The sequence below is a fragment of the Xyrauchen texanus genome, chromosome 39 (assembly GCF_025860055.1).
Source record: "Xyrauchen texanus isolate HMW12.3.18 chromosome 39, RBS_HiC_50CHRs, whole genome shotgun sequence".
Taxonomy (NCBI): Eukaryota; Metazoa; Chordata; class Actinopteri; order Cypriniformes; family Catostomidae; genus Xyrauchen; species Xyrauchen texanus.
In genome coordinates, this window is record NC_068314.1 from 18,170,369 (window position 1) to 18,192,630 (window position 22,262).

Sequence of the window (22,262 nt, forward strand, 5' to 3'; positions counted from 1 at the left end):
TCAGTCAGTTGATATGATAGAAGAAAAGAAGAACTGGGTAGATTATAGTGAAATAAAAGTGTCACTTTTCTCTTCTTAGCACTAATCAGGATGCATTAACAGTGGGGTCCAAAAGTCTGAGGTCACGTTGAAAATCTGGGATTCAAAATCAATTGGAAATCCTGAAATGAAGCATAACATTTTCAGATTTTGAAAAATGTAAAATAGAAAGATATATTATGGCATAAAATGGATGAGAAATATTTTTAATTCTTCACTATTTCTATTAAAAAAAAGCGAATTTATGACATTGGCCATATAATCTCTTTGTACGAAAGATCAGCACCAGATGGTCTTTATAACATTCTCAAATCATGCCGGGGAATCATGGATGATCAGGTTTTGTGCAAACTTATGGAGTTCATGCCAGCTCGAGTGCAAGCAACAGGGGGGACATACCAAATACTGAGACATTCTGAAATTCGCCAGTTTTTAACTTATATTAGTATGTTTGTAATACAATTTGTAACAAATAACAATGTTAAATTAGATAAATGCTAAATGACAAATGAAAAGGTTTTCAAACATATTTTTCAAGGTAAATATATATACATATATATATATATATGTATATATATTTACCTTGAAAAATATGTTTGAAAACCTTTTCATTTGTATATATATATATATATTTTACAAATATCACAGTTAGTCACATATTGGCTATTTACAAGTTTTCCATTTCACTCCATTTGACCTGAATAAAATGCAGTGATTGTGACAGGTTCCAAGTAATCTGGATTGCTTTTGCATTTGTAATTATTTTGATGTTGAATATTGAAAGATGATGCTCATGTTGATGTTGATCCATGCTTAAGGATGGCAGATAAAGCACCTGTCACAGGCTAAGGCCACACCTTCTCATGAATAAATATGAGTAGGTACAAATCATACATCTCTATCATATCTAGAGACATTCAATCATTATTCATTTAAATATGTTCATCTTTGTATTGGAAATACATGTTATCTTCTATTTTGGGTTCCATATTGTTTTACTCAGTGACTAACAAATAGCAAGTTGTTGTTTAATTTTATGTTTACTATCATTTAATCAAAGGAGTGTTGATTGGTAAGTAATAGAATTTTCAGCCATTTGAAATTAAAGATTAGATTTAGCAAAACATGTAAGTAATCCAAAAGTAATCTGAAAAAAGTGTAATCTGAAGGATTGCATTGCTGATAACAATTTTAGTTGTTTCATTTGTAATCACCAGATTACATTTCAGAAGTAGTCCACCCAACACTGTTAATGAGACTTTTAGTTTTTTGGTTTTTTACCCTCTCTAGATGGTAACACCCCAGAAATTGAAAACATGTTTATTTTAGTTAAGGTGTATTCAAATAATTGTATTGTGTGGATTGCATTTTTTTTTTTTTTTTTTTGGTATCTTTGCATAACTTAACAGATCCAGAAAAAAAGAGCTTTAATTCATTGAGTCATTCAAATATTTTAAATATATTTTTAGACATATATATAAATTACACTATATACTGGCTATTTATAATCCTAACCTTTTAAATATAAATGTTCAAATACAAAACAAATAGGCTATTTATTTCCAAATATAAATCTTTCATTCAAATCTTTAACTCCAAATCATACACTTCAGTCTTTAATTTGTTAATTAATTTCACATGTTTCAATATGAACACAAGAAAAGATCAGTTAAGAAACTTAAGTTTATTTTCATGTTTAGGTTCACACACACGTCCAACTGATTTGCATCGGAATCACACAATATCATAATAACTGTTTTTGTCCCAAGTACAGATACTTGCCACAGATAAAACCGAAACACAAAGTACTCTATTTTCATGTTCTGCCACCACAATATAAATAGCATTAATCTATTGGCACACAAGTATAAATATTGTTCTAGAAAGCACATTCTTTCCCCCCAAAGGCGGCTAAACACAAAAGGTGATTTCCACGTGATAACATGAGTGATGCAAATGTTTACTGTCAACATTCATACAGGTTGATGCCTGAGTATCAGTGTTTTTCCATACATACACTTTGGTTATAAACACCAATGTAAGAACTGCTCAAGTGTCTCAGGACTCTTGATGGTATCAAATATTAAAAGATATTCCCTGTATGTAAACCATAATAGCCTCGACTTAAAGGCTCAATCTTTAAATACAAACATGACGTGCACAGGTAAGGCATGGCTGTAAGTGCATGTTGGTTTACCATGAATTTAAATAAGAAGTGCCTGACCCCTGAAAGCGACATAGTAGTGGAAAACTCTATTCAAAAGTTTTCAATAGAGTTGCTCGGCCTGGAAGGTCTACTGATCATTCTTTAGTTGTCAGGCAGGATTGGCTGAAGTTAAAGAGCTGAGTTACAAGTTATTACAAATGCATGAGAATTGGTCACTGCTTCAAAATGGTGTGGATTCTGTGTGCAGTAAGACTGGTTTCAGGTAGCACAGACGTAAACAAACAGAAACTGCATAATACACACAATGAGCTTTGTGATGTGTTTAGATTTAGATGAGGCTGTCACATCCAAAAATTAACAAATCATATTTTGCTTCCTGATCAGTTCACACACAATTATGTTTCTACTTAAATATAAAGATGCCACGGTTAGCAAATGTAAAAATTTTAGGACATGAAAAAAAGAATCAATATAGTAATAAGTGCTCCAAAAGAACAGAAAATACATTTAAAAAGACCACGAGTACATCACTCTAGTTAATTAGATCCAAGTCCTATGAATTTAATGCTGCTCCACAACTCCAGGTAGCCAAAGAATTGGCAGTGGTGCTGGTTCTGGCTGGATGGACAGCACTGGTAATGGTTCTGGCAAGGATTCATGGCAGCTCAGCTCAACTGCTCTAGGTAGGCAGAAAGCAGGGGTTGAGGAGGGAGAAACTCTTCTTGTTTGTTGACAACCTCTGTCTGACGAGCACCATTACAGTCAGAGCCTGCAGAAAATCAAAGACTGAATCTCACACACAACTACTGATGGCATATTTTCATCACTGTGTGCAATATGCAAGAGTCCCCCAACTGCATTATGAGCCAATTACAGTTGAAGTTTACATACACCTTAGCTAAATACATTAAAACTCAGTTTTTCACAATTCCTGACTGTAAAACAGTTAAAGGATGGGAAAGGAGGAGGCGAGAACCGGCTTGACGATATAAATCATAGTTTAATGGAAAACTAAAAAGACAACACTAACACACACATGACGGACATGTCCGCTAACGATCTCTCTCTCTCGTACGGCCCTCTGCAGTCAGCCTTTAAACCTCACAGAGGCATAATTAGCCTAATACGGGACCGGGTGTGTAGGATCACGACCCGGCCCCGCCCTCCGCCCTGCCACATTCCTCCCTTGTTCTCTCAGGCTGGGGAGCCCCCGGCCTGACGTACATCCCCCCTCTTTCCCTGGGGAGGGCGCCTTCAGCTGACTGCCGGCAGGTCATCCCCATCTACCTGGACGAGGGAGGGGACAAGGGGAGGGAAACAGAAATTATTAAAATGGGAGGGTACTCCTGTAACAGTGTAGTACCCCCCCAAAAAACTGTACAATTTAAGAGGATAAAGGCCAACGCAGAGCGACAGTGAGAGAGAGAGAGGAGAGAGAGATGAAAAAAAAAAAAACTTACTCGCCAGTTCTCCGATACGCCGCAGCTTGTTCCTCAGCCACTCCTCCACCCTTTATCGGACGACAGCCGCGCCTCTCTGGGCGGATCTGAGGCAGTCCTCCAGCCCCTGGCGGACGGAACACCCCGCCATGTTCTCGGGGACTAGAAGGGGTCTCCCCCGCCCCTGGCAGCGGTTCTCTCGCTCCAGGCGGTCGGCAGTGAGCCCCTCCCCGCTCGCGGTCTTAAACCCCGCCGTGTTTCAGCGGGCGGTAGGCGGTGACTCCGCCCCTGGCAGCGGCCCTGACCGCTCCAGGCGGTCGGCTAGGAGCCCCTCCTCCCCTCGCGGTCGGCGACCATCGTCCTCGTTCAGGTGGCTGGGCTCCTCGTCCCCCGGCAGATGGCCGCGGCTGCTCCGTTGGGGTGGACGGTAGTGGCGAGAACTCTACTACGGCGTATCCCTCCTCCTTCCCGGGCTTCGGCACCAATGTAAAACAGTTAAAGGATGGGAAAGGAGGAGGCGAGAACCGGCTTGACGATATAAATCATAGTTTAATGGAAAACTTAAAAGACAACACAAACACACATGACGGACATGTCCGCTAACGATCTCTCTCTCCCGCACGGCCCTCTGCAGTCAGCCTTTAAACCTCACGGAGGCATAATTAGCCTAATACGGGACCGGGTGTGTAGGATCACGACCCGGCCCCGCCCTCCGCCATGCCACACTGACATTTAATTGTATAAAACATTCCGTCTTAGGTCAGTTAGGATCTAACTGACCTAATTTTAAGAATGTGAAATATCAGAATAATAGTAGAGAGAATGATTTATTTCAGTTTTTATTTCTTTCATCACATTCCCAGTGGGTTAAAAGTTTACATTCACTTTGTTAGTATTTGGTATCATTGCCTTTAAATTGTTTAACTTGGGTCAAACGTTTTGGGTAGCCTTCTACAAGCTTCTCACAATAAATTGCTGGAATTTTGGCCCATTCCACCAGACAGAACTGCTGTAACGGAGTCAGATTTGTAGGCCATCTTGCTTGTACACATTTTTATTTTCTGTCCACAAACTGGACTGAGGTCAGGGCTTTGTGATGGCCACTCCAATACCTTGACTTTGTCCTTAAGCAATTTTGCCACAACTTTGGAGTTATGCTTGGGGTCATTGTCCATTTGGAAGACCCAATTGCAAAATTCCTGGCTGATGTCTTGAAATGTTGCTTCAATATATCCACATAATTTTCCTTCCTCATGATGTCATCTATTTTGTGAAGTGCATCAGTCCCTCCTGCAGCAAAGCACCCCCACAACATGATGCTACCACCCCCATGATTCACGGTTGGGATGGTGTTCTTCAGCTTGCAAGCCTCACCCTTTTTCCTCCAAACTTAATGATGGTCATTATGGCCAAACGGTTACGTTTTTGTTTCATTAGACCAGAGGACATTTCTCCAAAAAGTAAGATCTTTGGCCCCATGTGCACATGCAAACTGTACTCTGGATTTTTATGGTGGTTTTATGCAGTGGCTTCTTCCTTGCTGAGCAGCCTTTCAGGTTATGTCAATATAGGACTAATTTTACTGTGGATATAGATACTTGTCAACCTGTTTCCTCCAGCATCTTCACAAGGTCCTTTGCTGTTGTTCTGGGATCGATTTGCACATTTCGCACCAAATTACGTTCATCAATAGGAGACAGAATGAGTCTCCTTCCTGAGCAGTATGATGGCTGAATGGTCCCATGGTGTTTATATTTGCATACTATTGTTTGAATAGATGAACGTGGAACCTTCAGGCATTTTGTAAATTGCTCCTAAGGATGAACCAAACTTGTCTTGGCTGATTTCTTTTGATTTTCCCATTTAGTCAATCAAAGATTTCCAAGTTGCTTAAAGGCACAGTTAACTTAGTTTATGTAAACTTCTGACCCAATGGAATTGTGATATAGTCAATTAAAAGTGAACAATTGTTGGAAAAATCACTCATGTCATGCACAAAACAGATGTCCTAAATGACTTGCCAAAACTATAGTTTGCTAATATGAAATCTGTGGAGTTTTTTAATTACTTCAACCTAAGTGTACTGTATGTAAACTTCTGCATTCAAATCTACATGTCAAAGAATGAGCTTTGAAACATGACTGGATTTTGGTATTTATTAATTAGTTTTAATGACTTCAACCTAAGTGTATTTAAAGTTCTGACTTCAACTGTTCAGTTTGTAGTCCACAAAACCGGAAGATAATTTGTCATGGGTTCCTTTGGGGTTTAATAATGGGAGTTTTGGATTTATTAGTCAAATAAGGTCTGTGGTAAACATTACTTGATAATACATGGATGTTTTGCTCTACAAACTTTCATACCTTAAACATGAATTTTGAAGCCGTATTAAATTGCAAACTTCTTTTTTTAAATCACACGGCAGCTTCAAAATTCTCGTCTGAGGTATGAAAGTGTGTAATATATGTTGTAGAACCAAATGTCCACGTATCATGTAAAACCATTAACGTTAACCGCAGATCTCATTTTACTCATAAGTTAAAAAACACCCATTTTAAAACCCCATAGGAAAATACGGTGGGAACCCCTGGTGAATTAGACTTCCGGGTTTATTTACAAATTGATGTCAGGTCTGAAGAGCTCTATTGACCTAACTAGAGCGATTTTACTCCACGTAGATGCCGCATCAATGCGGAAAATATGTTGTGTTTACAGACTTTTTAATGTAATTGAGAAATGTATTTACACAGTAATCAATTGTGGGAAACAATGCATTATTTGCACAAGTGTTGATTTCTGATTTGCAGGAAGAGGAAGAGGTCAAGACAAGTTGACAGTCAGAACTGAGGCAGCGTAAAAACAATGTATGATCAGTCTATGCCAGATCAACTCCTTTTCTGTAATGTGAAGGAAAGTTTTTTGAATGGAGGTCCATAATACAACTGCAGAATTGCTTCACTCATATATGTCATGGTCAAATGTTTACAGAGTGGTTAAAAATTGAAATCTCCGGCTTGGATGCACTGTAAACTTGCTGTTACCCATTAGACTTAAACTTTCTTAATGAGAGGGATATTGACAGATATCTCTTCATCTAGAAAGATAAAATATTTCAGAACAGAAAAGGATCAATAAAGAGAAAATACGTTAAGAGAAAGCTAAATTGACCAAAAATACACCACTGCCATTCTTCATTGCACATACTTTACTTCCACGAATAGATTTTGCTTTAAAAATATTATTTTTATTGAAATAGGAAAAACTTTAATTATACATCTAAATTCAATTACATTTCAAACAAAGTAAAAATAATAATATATAACCACCTCCCCAAATCCAAAAACATGGAAAATTAACAAATTAAGTTAATAAAGACAATTATAAATTTACACATAATGATAACGATTGAATTGAATAATAACTGTATGTGAAATACAGACTGTTACAACTTATAAATATCTTGGTATTGTTATTGATGATTGCCTATCATTTCAGCCTCATGTTCACTGTCTAGTGAGAAAGTTGAGGCTAAAATTGGGTTTTACTTTGAAATAAGCTGTGCTTTTCTTTTAAAGTTAAAAAGCGGTTAGTGGCATCCACTTTTTTATCTGTGCTGGATTATGGTGATATATTATATATGCATTCATCTGCTCAATGCCTTCACATGATTGATGCAGCCTATCATGCATCGCTGAGATTTATTACTAATTGTAAAGCTCGCACCCACCACTGTGAGCTGTATTCTCGTGTAGGGTGGTCTGCTCTGACCACACGGAGGCTTTGTCATTGGTATACATTTATATATAAGGCTATTCTTGGTGTGCTCCCATCCTATTTATGTTCACTTCTTATGAAAAAAAGAGCTGGTCATTACTCTCTCCGTTCTCAGGCTGTTGTCTTGTTTTCTGTCCCACATGTCAGTACTGTGCTGGGTAAAAGGCCTTTGTTTATTCTGCTCCCTTTACATGGAATTTGCTGCAGAACAACTTAAAACTTAGTAAATTGATTCCTTTGAGTGTTTTTAAGTTGAGAATGAGATGCTTTGAGTTGGACTCCCTCACATGTCAATGTTTTTATTGAGATTTCATTGTAAGTGCATAATTGGCTTTCATTTGTGTGTCTTTGTACGTATGTAATGATGTGATGTAATTTTGCTGCCTATCTTGGCCAGGTCCCCCTTGCAAAAGAGATTTTTAATCTCAATGGGTTTTTCCTGGTTAAATAAAGGATAAATAAAATAAAAATAAAAATAAAAATAAAAACTCTCATAAAATGGCCACAACATTCCAACCTCTAATTTGTTGTACTTACAACAAAGTATATCAGTAGCCATTCCAAGATACCAGGCCTTCTAAACATACAGACATTTTTCATATTCATATTTCTGTCCATTTAAAGTCCATATCTTATTTTAATCCTTTGTATTTTAGTCATTTCATTTTCAAAAACAAAAAACTTTAGTCCATAAGAAAAAGTCCAAAAATGAGAATCTTCATGAAGCTTCAAAAAAAGGACAAAATGTCATGTATGCGATAAGGTGTAATGTGTGCTTGTCAGTGTATGTTTAAGTGTAAATGTAGAGTCAAAAGTTTCATTCTTTGACTCCAAAGACAAGGTGGCAGTGCTACACTGCTTCCAATAATAGGCATATCTTATTAATGGGCCTTTCTAATTCATTTATTTGTGTCTTCATGCGAACACGGTACACAAATCCTTTTGAATTTCAAACAATTTCATTGTTTCATTAATGCTTCCCATGGGCCATGAGTTTCTAGGTGCAGTTTCATCCATTAAAAGTACTAAAACTTCAATGTCAAAACTTTGTCCCACTTCTGATTTTCCTGAATCATGGGGAGATTTCACCATCTTTACAAGGTCCTTTGCTGTTGTTATGAGATTGATTTGCACTTTTCGCACCAAACTGTGTTCATCTCTAGGAGACAGAATGTGTCTCCTTCCTGAGCGGTATGATGGCTGCCTGGTCCCATGGTGTTCATAATTTTTGTTTGTACAGATGGTGTTTGGTGTTTGTACTATTGTTTGTACAGATGAACGTGGTACCTTTGGGCATTTGGAAATTGCTCCCAAGGATGAACCAGACTTGTGGAGGTCCATAATTCTTTTTCTGAGATCTTGGCTGATTTCTTATCATTTTCCCATGATGTCAAGTAAAGATAGACAGAGTTTGAAGGTAGGCCATAAAACACATCCACAGGTACACCTTCAATTCAGTATACCTCCCATCAGAAGCTAATTGGCTAATTGTCTAAAGGCTTGACATCATTTTCTTGAATTTTCCGAGCTGTTTAAAGGCACAGCTAACTTAGTATATGTAAACTTCTGACCAACTGGAATTTTGATAAAGTCAATTAAAATCTGTCTGTAAACAATTGTAGGAAAGATTACTCATGTTATGCACAAAGTAAGTGTCCTAAACAACTTGCAAAAAGTTTAGTTTGATAATATGAAATTGTGGAGTGATTAAAAAAATTGTTTTAATTACTTCAACCTAAGTGTACTGTATGTAAACTTCTGTCCTTCAAATGTACATGTTGAAGAATGAGCTTTGAAACATGACTGGATTTTGGTATGAATGCAGGATGTTTAGTTTCTTTTGGTAAAGCTGACTTGCTCAGTCCTGCCCACTCTTAACACTCCAACAAAAATCTTTGGGTCAAGCTTGTACAGATGACTTGATCTTTTCACAGTGCCTTTGAGCAGATATTTCCTCACTGAAATGCAGTATTTGTACAAAACACAACATTTCTTTTTCTGCTTTAGCTAAATCTTCAAAAGTTGAAATGCTCAGGTTCTCAAGGTGTTGCTGTCTGGGCTGCTGCTTGCCGCAGTTCTTCTATTCACTGAATGTGTTCTGTATTCTTCTTTCCTCTGTTTGCTCTTTCAGAACTTTTATGAACTTGTGAATCCATGCCACTGCTCTTTTGAGATGCATCCAATTAGAGTAGTAGTTCAAGAGTCTAATAGTTGGACATAAGTTTTAATTTATCAAGATGCAGATATTTCTTCTCTCGCCTCTGAATCATCATCAAGGATTAAGTTAACTTCTTCAGTTGTTCCTGGCCAGTGAGATGGCTGTGTTGAGAAAAAAGTCATGGCCAATGATCTAAGCTTTAGGAAACATCAGTCTTCATGCTTCTTGAGGCTGCTTGTGTAGGATTCAGTTTAGAACTGATGTACCTCAAAAATGTGAAAACTGCAGCCATTACGTTCCCAAAATATTTGGGAGTAAAACATTGGTTTACGCTGAACCTATTTAAAGGACACAACTCATCCAGCCATCTTTAACACTTTTGAGCAGTGTCTAATGGGACATTCTTAAAACATCCAACCTTAATCTTACACAAATATAGCAGAATTTGATTGGCAGAAAGAATGATTGGTGCCAGAATACACAGAGGCTCGTAAATAGAACTTGCAATGGATTGAATGCCTCTTCTTGTTGTCGAGAGTTGTTTGATTGTAGTACTGAAAGTTAATGCATCCTGCTCCACATCTCAATGAACACCCAGAGCTCTTTCCATGGGAAGTTGATCTTTGTTGAGGTCCAGCATCTTCACTGCCTTAGCTATATTTTTCTGAGAGATAACTCTGAGGACAGAACAGTAATTGTAAATCCATTTTAAGTCTGAAACCTCCTTTTCCAAACACTTCTGTTAGTTGCTTATACAGAGATGCAGCCTTCTTCCACAGTGTTGACAGATTTAAAAATGTGGTTGTCATCAGCAGTCTTAAAATAGGCTAATGTGGCACAGCTTGGGGAAGGTACTGCTCCAAAGATAAGCTTGAAGAGCACAAGAGTGATACAGTATGCCTGCATCGGCCCACTTGAGAAAGCTATGAATATTTACAGTCCTTGGCGACTCTTGACCTGATGGAATATTACTTCAATATCTTTCATGAAGGCAATGGGACCTTGACAAAATCAAAGCAGCACTCCTATTAGTGTATTTTTCAAGTCTGGATCTTTTATTCCAAGAAGTTCCACCAAATGTTGACATAATCGAACACCACATGCAATGTCTTTTTGCATCTGTGATAGACTCTAAGGTGTGTTATGTACCACACCTTTCAATTATCTAGCTCCAGTTGATAACTGGGGACAACTTCTGCTTACCCTTTTGCAATGACATCGCTCATAACCTCCTTATTCTTATACTCTTTGCTGTGCCATGTTCTTGTTGGACATTCTGACATTGACCATTTCTTTGATGACTGGGATTGATTTTGAGTATGCATGTCTGAAAACGTAAGGATTCAATTTTCCTTTACAACAGCCATTTCTAATCCAAAGATTCTGTAACTTGAAACTGGCTTCTCCTGTCCCATGGTTTTCAGTAGTGTTTCCATTTTCCTTCCAACAGCATTCACTTGTGTAATCAACTCCTCCGTGCAGAATGTTGCAGAGCTGCCTGGGTCGAGGAAAGCATATGTCTGCATGATTTTGATTGTTTTAGTTAACTTCACCTTAAAAGGTTTAGTTCATCCCAAAACAAAAATGTTCTCATAATGTACTTAACCACATGCCATCTAAGGTGTGTATGACTTACTTCCTCAAGTGGTTAAATAAATGTCTTCTAAAGTGATCCAGTTGGTTTTAGGTGAGAACAGACTCCTTTTTCATTGTACATCTTGACAGCACCTCCTCGACAATCATGATTTCAAGCTCGATTTCACTTCCAAGTTAAGTCTCTTTTTAAGAATTCTCATCCATGATTTGATACATTTTACTTCAACAGGGCACACTTTGTCCAGAGCACAATATTTTAAATGTAAACATTTTAATTCAGCTTTCTAAATCGATGATAAGAGCGCAGCGGCTCAGCACATTGTATTCAACACCATACTCACAAAAACTTCCTTAAGTTACATCCATGCTCCATTTCTCCATCCAAGATATTCCATATTATTTTTTTTGCCTTTAATGTGTTAGCCTTCCAGGTTAGGCTATAGATTGAGGAACCGGTGATTTATTGAAATGGGAAAAACTTAAACAAAAACATTTCTAAATTCAAATTGCAATTCAAACAAAACAAAAAGCAATTAAAATAATGAAGTAGTCAAATTTGTTTATATAACCACCTCCCCAAATCCACAAACCACATAATTTCGACTTTCATTAAACGGCTACAACAGCAGATTTTATAACACTAGTTTCATGCTGACATGCATGATGTTTATGGGTCAATCCATGTCAACTCGACCAGAGGTCTTCTACTTAAAAAGTTGTTTATGATATTTGTTTATAACGGTTAAAATAATGATAAAAGACAACATTTTAAATGTAATGGGTAAATATTTATGTCCTATTCACAAATGGAGCCATACTGAGTGCCCCATATCTCTGGGATTTAACCATATAGGGTCTTAAAAATAAAGATAGAAATAAAAAGAATTTTTATTCTGAACCAAAATCTAAAAGGATATTAATATAAGATATCTTTAATACTTCTGGAGTTCTAGGCACCCAAACTTGCCTTGGGTGTTCTGGGTGTCCTATTCCTTTAAGATCTTAAACAAATCTAAATTCACATAAAAGATCATATCCACCTTTTTCTTGACTTCTCCATGGGCAGAGCCATTATGGTGAGAGACTTCCTCTCGGATGTTCCACACTTCCACTTAGTTATTGTTATAAGCTAGACTAGAGTTAATGGTGATTGTGAGCAGCGGAGACTCTGGATGAATATGCGCTGTTATAACAACTAAAGTTGGCTTAAAAGCTACTGTAAAATAAATGTCACAACAATAAGCCCCCACAAAAGCTGCCAATACTGAAACATTTTGAGTCAAACCAGATGTAATGTAATTATAATAAAATGTGGAAAAAGTGAAGCGCTGTGAATACTTTTCGGATGCACTGTAGAGTACTGATGTTTATTTAGCTATTTATTTAATTTGAATTTTTTCTTTATTTTCTCAGTGTTCATTTCTAGATTTTGTTGACGATGTATAATAATAATGTCAAATATTCTTTGATACAAATATTTGTTTAAGAAAGCAGCCTTCTGAGTGCCTTTGCATAGTCATATTGGTGCAAAATCCACATAAAAAAGGTCTGTTTTCATTCCAGCTCAACTATATCGGCCACCAAATCAATAATCTGTGAATTACCCTCTCTAAAATCGGTATTGGTCTCAAAAATCCCATATCTGTCAGGCTCGAGTAAACACAGACTGTTCTTCCATTGTTTATTGTTATTAGTGATATTATAGCGCTTGGAAATGGGAATAAGTTGTAAAGCAGATGTCTGTTGCATCCGCATTGGAAGAACATGCCAAGCATAATGGGTAATTTTGCTGCTTGTTGAAAAAGGTGGATATGATAAACAGAAATTGCAAATATCTAAGTAAGATTTCACTTAAGATGATTTGAGTTTACTCACTAGCAGAGTTCAGATCCATGTATTGGCAGACAGCATGAAGCAGCAGTCGCTCATAACTGTAGAAACACAGACATATCTAGTTAAAAAAGAAACGTGTTTTTAATTTCTCCAGAATCATCTCAAACATTCATGTACAATAGTTAGTGTTAGTCTGAATTAGTGTCGCGGTGAAAGATGTATTGACTGTGGAGCATTGTGCACCTGCTGCTGAGTTTGGTAATGTAAATTGAGTGTGGATGTGCCATGAAGAATCCCAGCAGATCTGACTCCAGCCCCTCCAACACTCCCTTAAAAAGAGGAAATGGATGAACAGATATCAGACAGAAGAGAGGTATGAAACGACAATGGAAAGTGATGTATGGGAAATACTTGTTAAAGGCAACAGATAGGGATCAAGGTCAAGCTAATGACAAGAAGAGTTTTGGGATGGAGAATCACCAAGGGAATCTGTTTGCGTCTCAGCGTTGCACGCAATCTTCGATCAATCTTCTGGAAAGATTCCTGAGTGCTGAAGGCAGGATTTCCTGTTAAAAAAATAGAAAAGTGACTGTAACAAAAAAAGTCAAGTATAATCACAAATGGACTACCAACATCACTGAACGATTAAATGTAAAATATGTATATTTTGTATGTTAAAATACTTGCTTCTATCACAGTTTAAAGTACGTAGTAATAGACAATTATAAGTGAGCCATACGTAGGTTGGTGTATGAAAAATATAATTTTCGTATCAACGTTAGCTGCAGGGCTATACAATACAACCATGTGCTCCATCTCCAATTTTTGCAAGAGCACCAAATCATAGTGCAAATTACATGCCAGGGCAACACGCGAATGGGTGTGAGTGGCTATCCATGCAAACTGTGGATGTCTTCACAAAAAGATTTGGAAGGTCCATGTTAATTAAGTGGTGGAGAACCTATTCTCGATGCAAAGTCTGAACTCAAGTCAATCTAGTTACAGTTTAGGGATTCTCCCACCAGGTGCCATCAAAGTGCATTTCCAAACTCTGGAATTACAGTGGAACATAAAATGATATCCCAGACAATAAAGAGCTAATTCTAGCCATGATGCTGTGTGTCAGTAAATCAATATGATTAGTTATACTATAGGGCTGCCCCCGACCAAAGATTTTCTTAGTCGTCTAGTGGTCGTTAGTTTAAGCAATTAGTCGACAAGCCTCACGTTTATGATATTCATTTAATTACTTAAATATATATACAGTGCATCCGGAAAGTATTCACAGCGCTTCACTTTTTCCACATTTTGTTATGTTACAGCCTTATTCCAAAATGGATGAAATTAATTATTTTCTACAAACAATACCCCTTAATGACAATGAGAAAGAAGTTTGTTTGAAATCTTTGCAAATGTATAAAAAAAAAGAAATCACATGTACATAAGTATTCACAGCCTTTGCCATGACACTCAAAATTGAGCTCAGGTGCATCCTGTTTCCACTGATCATCCTTGAGATGTTTCTACAACTTGACTGGAGTCCATCTGTGGTAAATCCAGTTGATTGGACATGATTTGGAACCTGTACACACCTGTCTATATAAGGCCCCACATTTCATGTCAGAGCACACACCAAGCCATGAAGTCCAAGGAATTGTCTGTAGACCTCTGAGACAGGATTGTATTGAGGCACAGATCTGGGGAAGGGTACAGAAACATTTCTGCAGCATTGAAGGTCCCAATGAGCACAATGGCTTCCATCATCCAACTGGAAGAAGTTTGGAACCACCAGGACTCTTCCTAGAGCTTCGCCCGGCCAAACTGAGCAAACGGGGGAGAAGGGCCTTAGTCAGGGAGGTGACCAAGAACCCAATGGTCACTCTGACAGAGCACCAGCATTTCTCTGTGGAGAGAGGAGAACCTTCCAGAAGAACAACCATCTCTGCAGCACTCCACCAATCAGGCCTGTATGTTAGAGTGGCCAGACAGAAGCCATTCCTCAGTAAAAGGCACATGACAGCCTGCCTGGAGTTTACCAAAAGGCAAGCCAGAAGGACTCTCAGACCATGAGAAACAAAAGCTTGAACTCTTTGACCTGAATTGCAAGCGTCATGTCTGGAGGAATCAGGCACCGCTCATCACCTGGCCAATACCATCCCTACAGTGAAGCATGGTGGTGGCAGCATCATGCTCTGGGGATGTTTTTCAGCAGCAGGAACAGGGAGACTAGTCAGGATCGAGGGAAAGATGAACCTCAGACTGGGGTGAAGGTTCGTCTTCCAACAGGACAACGACCCTAAGCACACAGACAAGATAACAAAGGAGTGGCTACGGGACAACTCTGTGAATGTCCTTGAGTGGCTCAGCCAGAATTGAACCCGATTGAACATCTCTGGAGAGATCTGAAAATGGCTGTGCACTGACGCTCCCCATCCAATCTGAAGGAGCTTGACATGTCCTGCAAAGAAGATGGGAGAAACTGCCCAAAAATAGGTGTGCCAAGCTTGTAGCATAATACAGAGGCTGTAATTCGTGCCAAAGGTGCTTCAACAAAGTATTGAGCAAAGGCTGTGAATACTTATGTACATGTGATTTGCAAATTTATTAAAAATAAAAAACAAAACAAAGATTTCAAACAAATTTCTTTCACGTTGTCCTTATGGGGTACTGTTTGTAGAATTTTGAGGAAAATAATGAATTTAATCCATTTTGGAATAAGGCTGTAAATATTTAACAAATATTTACAAAAATGTGAGGGGTGCACTCACATTTGTGAGATAATGTGTGTGTGTATATATACATATTTAATTTTTTTTATCGTGAAGGAGGGAACAAAACTAAATTATTCACACACACAATGTATTTTCCCGGACAACGAAATATCCGATCGGTAGAGAATGCACAGATGAAGTAGGTTCTTTGCCAGAGTGATGTTGCCCTTCACAACTGTTGTTAAGCCATCTTTCAAAAAGTTGAACAACACACATTTTAATTGCACTTAATTGTTTTCCAGTTTAAATAAAAAATAAAGTTCAAAGTTTGAAATCAAGGTGTCTTGCTTAATTGTGTAGGCTTAACCCTAACCATGTTTAATGAAAATTACCCCATAGTACCACCTAGCGTCCAATCAGCGGTAATACCGGTGTTCGTCGGTTTCCTGTGGAGTTTATTTTTCCTGCCACCAACCGAACAATCAAAAATTGGTTGACCAAGACTCTTCTCATCAACTAATGTTTGGTCGACTATTAGGAGGCAGTCCTACTATACGATCATTCTCTTTAATTTAACAGAGCTTACATCCAATTAGTTCTGATGAGCACCACTTTTTCCATGCATACATAAAGATCTTTTCATAAAGGATTACATGACACAAGAAGGATGCATTACTGTGCACAATAACGTAAGACATAAACTGTCTATATTTCTATTGTCTTCTAATATATTGCATATAGCCCAATTACACTACCAACTAACTTCTTATGAATGGGCTGTCTTCATTTATATCACTTGTGTTTTGTTCACACCAGTTGGTAGGAGTGTTTGGGATACCTATTTAAAAAAAAATTCCAAAGTTTTGCAATGTTGTTTGGTGTTACTAGTGGCACTGAAATCATACTCTTCACCTTTAAGTACATTTTCTCTCTGAGAATGTTATGATGTAACTGATGTGCAAGACTCCCTCTCATAAGATTTAAAGCAATTGTGGGTTTGTGTGATTAAATAGTGTCAGACCCTCTCTTTGGTCTTTATGGCTCTTGGTGGAGTGGATCCTCTGGGCCTCCTCCTCCAGCAGAGCCAACAGTCGCTCTTGCTCTTCCCCAGAACGATTCATAAAATCACTCCAGTACTGAGAGGCATGAGAGAGAGAATTTTAAAAAGGTCAAAACATCCCTAAAGTGAGAGCAGTTGAAGGAACCTGCTTTACCTCCACATAGTTTCCATTGGTGCAGGCTTCAGTGAAGATGGTTGGTGAAGCTGTTTCGTACCCTTCAGCATCCTCTTTAGAGCACTCTTCCCGTTCCAGAAGATTGTGCAGGAAGCGAGCTAAGTATCAGTTTGGTTATTAAAAACTTGGGAAACTACCAATGTAATAATTAAGGCATAATTAACGGTCAGTCTGTGATTAATAAATGTTTTTTTATAAAATCGATATCTGTATAATTGATATATATTGATATCTGAGCCACGCTACAATAACTTTTTGCTTCATTACGTTTTGTGTATTGTGATTAAAAACTTTGATATATTGCACTCTTCTACTTGGACTTCCTGAAATATTAATGTCAAAATATTGAATCAAAATACTGCAACATATTGTGAGGTGAAGTTAGTGCTACTTTTTTTGCTAGTTCTGTTGGTTTAATTTAAAATAATGACCACAATGACTAAATATCAAAGTGAGCACTCACTGTTTTCCTGTCGTCTCAGACTCTTCCTGCCCTTGGCTCTAGGGGTGAGGTCAGAGTTACGGATGGCCTGGTTTATAAAGAACTGCTTCTTTTTGGCTGGAGAAACACGTTTTGCAGGAGAGCTGGGTAGAGATGAGCAGCGTGGCTCAATGAGGCTGGAATAGAAGCAGAAGGTCATCAGGGTTTGACATTAACATACGCCCACTCACCAAATGTGGGTAAAAATCAGCAGTGGTGGTTAACTCCATCACTCTTACTATCCTCTTTGGTGGGTGGCCACAGCCAATGCAATGTTTAATTTTTCTTAATCACCTTTTCTCCCAATTTATAATACCCAAGTTCCACTACTTAGTAGGTCCTGGTGGTGGCGGGAAAGTTTCAGTTGCCTACGCTACAATCCGCGCATCTTATCACGTGGCTAGTTGTGCATGACACCGCAGAGACGCCCAGCATGTGGAGGCTCATGCTACTCTCAGTGATCCACGTACAACTTAACACGCACCCCACTGAGAGAGAGAACCTCTAATCATGAGGAGGTTATCCCATGAGACTCTACCCTCCCTAGCAACCGGGCCAATTTGGTTGCTTAGGAGACCTGGCTGGAGTCACTTTGCACACACTGGATTCCAACTCGCGACTCCAGGGGTGGTAGTCAGCGTCATTACTCGCTGAGCTACCCAGGCCCAGCCGAAGCATATTTAATTGTATTCATCGCAGTGACCACAACACTTATGTGACTTATTTGAATTCTACAGATAATCTTCTTATTTAAAGTGCAATATGGAGGAATTCAAACCTCTCAAACTGCTAAACAGCCTTGATATTATAAACACCACTGACAAAGTAAAGAGACAACAGTGTGATATGCATCAACATCGTTAGATTTCTTTTCATTATTTTTTTTATTTCAGCATCCAACTAAAAAATGTTTTACTGCAGTAACACTAACTGGTATAGATGCACATGAAATCAATTAGGGCAAATCTTTATGACTTTTTATTAATCATTATCTTTTAAATAATCATTCCCTTGCCAGTATCTTGATCCAAACCCTTAGGATTTTCTTCTAGGAACAGAAAAAAATACATGTATTTTTCCATTCATGGAAAAAGGTGCAATGAAAGAGTTTAATCAACCTATCATCTCCTTTTGTGTACTCCATGGAATTATTATTTGTGAAATTTGTATAGTTAAAGGCTTCTAAATGTGTTTATGCTTATTTTTTAGAAATACTATCTACATTAACCTAACCACTGAAGTGTGTAGCTATCCATGGTCTTACCAGTGGTAATGGCCTTATCATTACAACTCCAATGTTAAACAATGAAAGAGCAATGGTAAACTTTCATGGAAGCAAGACCAATTTAGAATTGTTAAAGTGGTTAAATCTGGATTTCCATGGACAAATTATTGACAAAGTTATATAATCCTGTTCTATACTACTCCTGCTCTGACTAGTCATGTTTGCCTTCAGATATTTCAGAAGATGACTTAAATCATTGGGCTTGTGTCCTGCTGAACTTGTTCAAATAAAATGTCCAAACAAATACATGCAGTTACAGTCACAAGTTACTTTTATCCCTTCTTGTGGGGTGGGGATTTTGGCTAGCCACAGTGGCCGGTGAGCAAAAAAGTTAATGTCAAGCCCTGGTCATCAGCAATACATTTGTTCCATTGGATCACCCAACTCAGTTGCTTATTCTGAATTAACCTCTCATTGAAAGTAATTTAATCATTTTCTGTGCCTAGTTTCCAACCCGGTCTGACAGAAAGAACATTCATACACATTTTGGCAAACTGACTTGTATGTGCCGCTTTCTACATCTCACTGCAGTTTCCTGGTGAAATCAACTGTGTTTTAACAACAACTGTGTGGTTTAATCATTGTCATACAAATTCCGAGTACAATTGCTGATTTTGATCTTATAAAAACTTATTTTCACTCTATTACTCACCCCCCACTACATTATGATATCAAAACACTTTTTCTTTAATGCATGATTTGAAAAACAAAACATTTTAATACATTCATTAAAGACTCACCAACATATACACACTTCTTAAGTCAATAGATTTCTTGGGTGCTCACCTAATAGATTGTTGGACTTTGAGCTTGATGGCCGCTGTTTGAGTCCAGCCAAATATGCACGAAAGTGAAAGTGGCATAGAAGCAACACAAAATTATGAGGTTGCTTCATTTATTGCATTTAAAAACACTATCAGTTAAGTGTTGGTTTAGGGTAAGGTTGTTAAACTCTCATTTATCTTTTCGGACACTATTGGTTAGGATTAGGGTAAAGTTTTAGGTAAGGGAGGTACAATGTAAAATTCACCTTAAATCCTCATTTCACTCTGTTTTGGTGCCCTCCGCTGGACATTTCACTCAAAAACTGCAGCCAAACGATTAATGAAGCATGTAATTTCAGTTTTGCAAAAACTTTGCAATGCTCACGTAACTTCAAGAGACCAGGCTGCCAGATTAAAATAAATGCAAGGACATGTGAAATTCAGCTTTTACAACTTGATTGTCTTGAACCTTTATTTTTTTAAATATTGTAAACATTTGAAATGTCTGACGAAACACCTTCAAGAAAAAAATAAATGAGTAAAGCTACAACTACTAAATTGATTATCACATTCAGACAATTCTTGACCAATGAATTTTCAATACTTTTCCAGATATTTGTGATTACTGGAGTAAGATTTATTTATTATTTTACAGATAACAAAAAAAAAATCCAAGTTTAAACAAGTTAAGCTCAGTCAACAGCATTTACTGTTGATTGCCACATAGAACATTTTCAACTCGTCCCTTATTTAAAAGAAAAAAAAAGCTAGGCACTTATAATGGAAGTGAATGGGGCCAGTCCATTAATCCTAAAATAAACATTGTTTCAAAAATATAGCCATAAGATGTAAACAATATGTGAGAATGATTTGTGATAAAACCGCTTACTAATCTTTTCTGTGTAAGGTTATATCCAATATTGTTGCCATGACGTCGTAAAACCTAAAACTCTAAAATGACCAAATAAATGACGATTGAAACAACTTTAAAGATGCTGACTACCAGTTCAAATCCAGGGCATGTCGAATGACTCCAGCCAGGTATCCTAAGCAACTAAATTGACCCGGTTGCTAGGAAGGGTAGAGTCACATGGGTTCACGTGGTCGCTATAATGTGGTTCTTGCTCTTGGTGGGGCATGTGGTGAGTTGTGCATGGATGCCGTGGAGAATAGCGTGAAGCTTCCACACGTGCTATGTCTCCACGGTAACATGCTCAACAAGCGACGTGATAAGATGCCAGATTGAGGAGAGTCACTATGCCACCACAAGGACCTAGAGTGCACTGGGAATTGGGCATTCCAAATTGGGGAGGAAATACAACATATCAATGTAAGATATATAAAATGAAAAGATTCACATTTCTACCTTAAAACCCTCCAAAAAGTGGCCCCATTTACTTTTATTGTAAATGCCTCACTGTAACCTTGATTTTTGCTCTTTTTTTCCTTTTTCTATAGAAAAGGAGGGACAAATTGAAATAAATGTTTGTGGTAATTATGCCACAAATGCTTTTGATTGAGCTTAACTTGTTTGACCTCAGAAAATTCATTTAAACGATTATACTTATTAGTGTTCAGAGATGACAGATGTCACCATTAAACACAGACAGAAAAAACTTTTGGCTGACTTTTCTGGGCCTTAAAATCAAAATTTTAAAACTCCCTGGTATTTATTCATGTTTTCCATGACCGTGGATGGGAACCCTGCATTCTAAAGTGTCCACATTAAAGTACAGCTCTGAATGAAGGGAAGACATTAAGCAGCTGTACTGCAGCTACAGAACCTTTATCTCTGTTTGCAGTCCCACCAGAAACACACGTGTGTGCATATATTTATAGCCATGGCTACAGGCTGGATGGATGCTTTGCAATGGAAATAGGTCACAGCTTTACTTTGCACAAACTTGCATATATTTCAATTATATCTGAACTGTTACATATTCTATGATCCATGTTATTTTTATTTATTGCCTATATGATGAAGCAGGTACCCATGATCACCTGCATATAAACCAACCACTAAATTAAAGATTTAGACTAAATAACCTACATATTTTCTAAACCTTGAAATATAGTTTTATTTCTCAACCGTTTATGATATGCTGATTATTTCCTGTTTAATGATATCCTTACGGCTTATAGATACTGACCACCTCCTGTCAGCCATTTAGCTGAGGTGCAAAACATTTAAATATAGGACATTAACAGTCATTACACAGGTGACAGTTTTACACAAATACAGTACTTATTGTTAGTTTATGTTAAAAATAGTGAATGCAAACACATTCTAATTAAAGGTAAATCCAAAATGTTTTTAAATGTGCTATTAAGGTTTATCGGCAAACAAAACCAACTGACGTGTACTGTATATGCTGTGTACTGTATATGCTGAAACAAACCACATAATTAGCTATCGGCTAAAGCTAATAACACTTACATTACATCCTGTTCCTCATCGTTATTGCTATTCAACACAACCATGTCACAGTCTTCGTAACACAAACAAGCACGATAAATACACAAACAAATGAAATTTAGAAGGAGAATAGGTCCAGGAAATATTGTCGTAAACAGCGCTGTTTGGGCGGTGTAGTGGTTTCAACTCAATTCACCGATGACGTAGTGATTTTTGATCACGTGTCACTTACTGTGTGGTTATAGGAGTATCAGATGACTCCTCCCCCTTTCCAATTCGGGTCACCAGTTAAGAATACTATCTTAACAATTTAAGAACACTCCCAAAAGAGCTGTTCAATAATTTAGAATTAATGTAAACTAGA

The 22,262-nt window shown here is 37.6% G+C and overlaps 1 protein-coding gene across 1 annotated transcript; it reads right to left on the minus strand.

The window, feature by feature from the left end:
• Window positions 1-1,710: 1,710 nt before the first annotated feature.
• LOC127632856 (R3H domain-containing protein 4-like) lies at window positions 1,711-22,089 on the minus strand. Its single transcript, XM_052111666.1, has 8 exons — window positions 21,920-22,089; window positions 17,416-17,570; window positions 16,932-17,050; window positions 16,739-16,853; window positions 13,487-13,572; window positions 13,250-13,335; window positions 13,049-13,104; window positions 1,711-2,975 (listed from the first exon to the last, which is right to left on the minus strand). Exons 1-8 carry the CDS (start codon window positions 21,961-21,963, stop codon window positions 2,872-2,874), a joined length of 765 nt encoding a protein of 254 aa, XP_051967626.1. The 5' UTR covers window positions 21,964-22,089; the 3' UTR covers window positions 1,711-2,871.
• Window positions 22,090-22,262: the final 173 nt, after the last annotated feature.

What these genes read in the sequence shown, in the direction of transcription:
- LOC127632856 (XM_052111666.1), bottom strand. Translation starts at nt 21,963, where the DNA reads ATGGTTGTGTTGAATAGCAATAACGATGAGGAACAGGATGTAAT. An exon ending in GATGAGGAACAGGATGTAAT is followed by an intron (nt 17,571 to 21,919) that starts GTAAGTGTTATT and finishes CTTCTATTCCAG; the next exon opens with CCTCATTGAGCCACGCTGCT. An exon ending in ATTACCAAACTCAGCAGCAG is followed by an intron (nt 13,105 to 13,249) that starts GTGCACAATGCT and finishes GTGTTTCTACAG; the next exon opens with TTATGAGCGACTGCTGCTTC.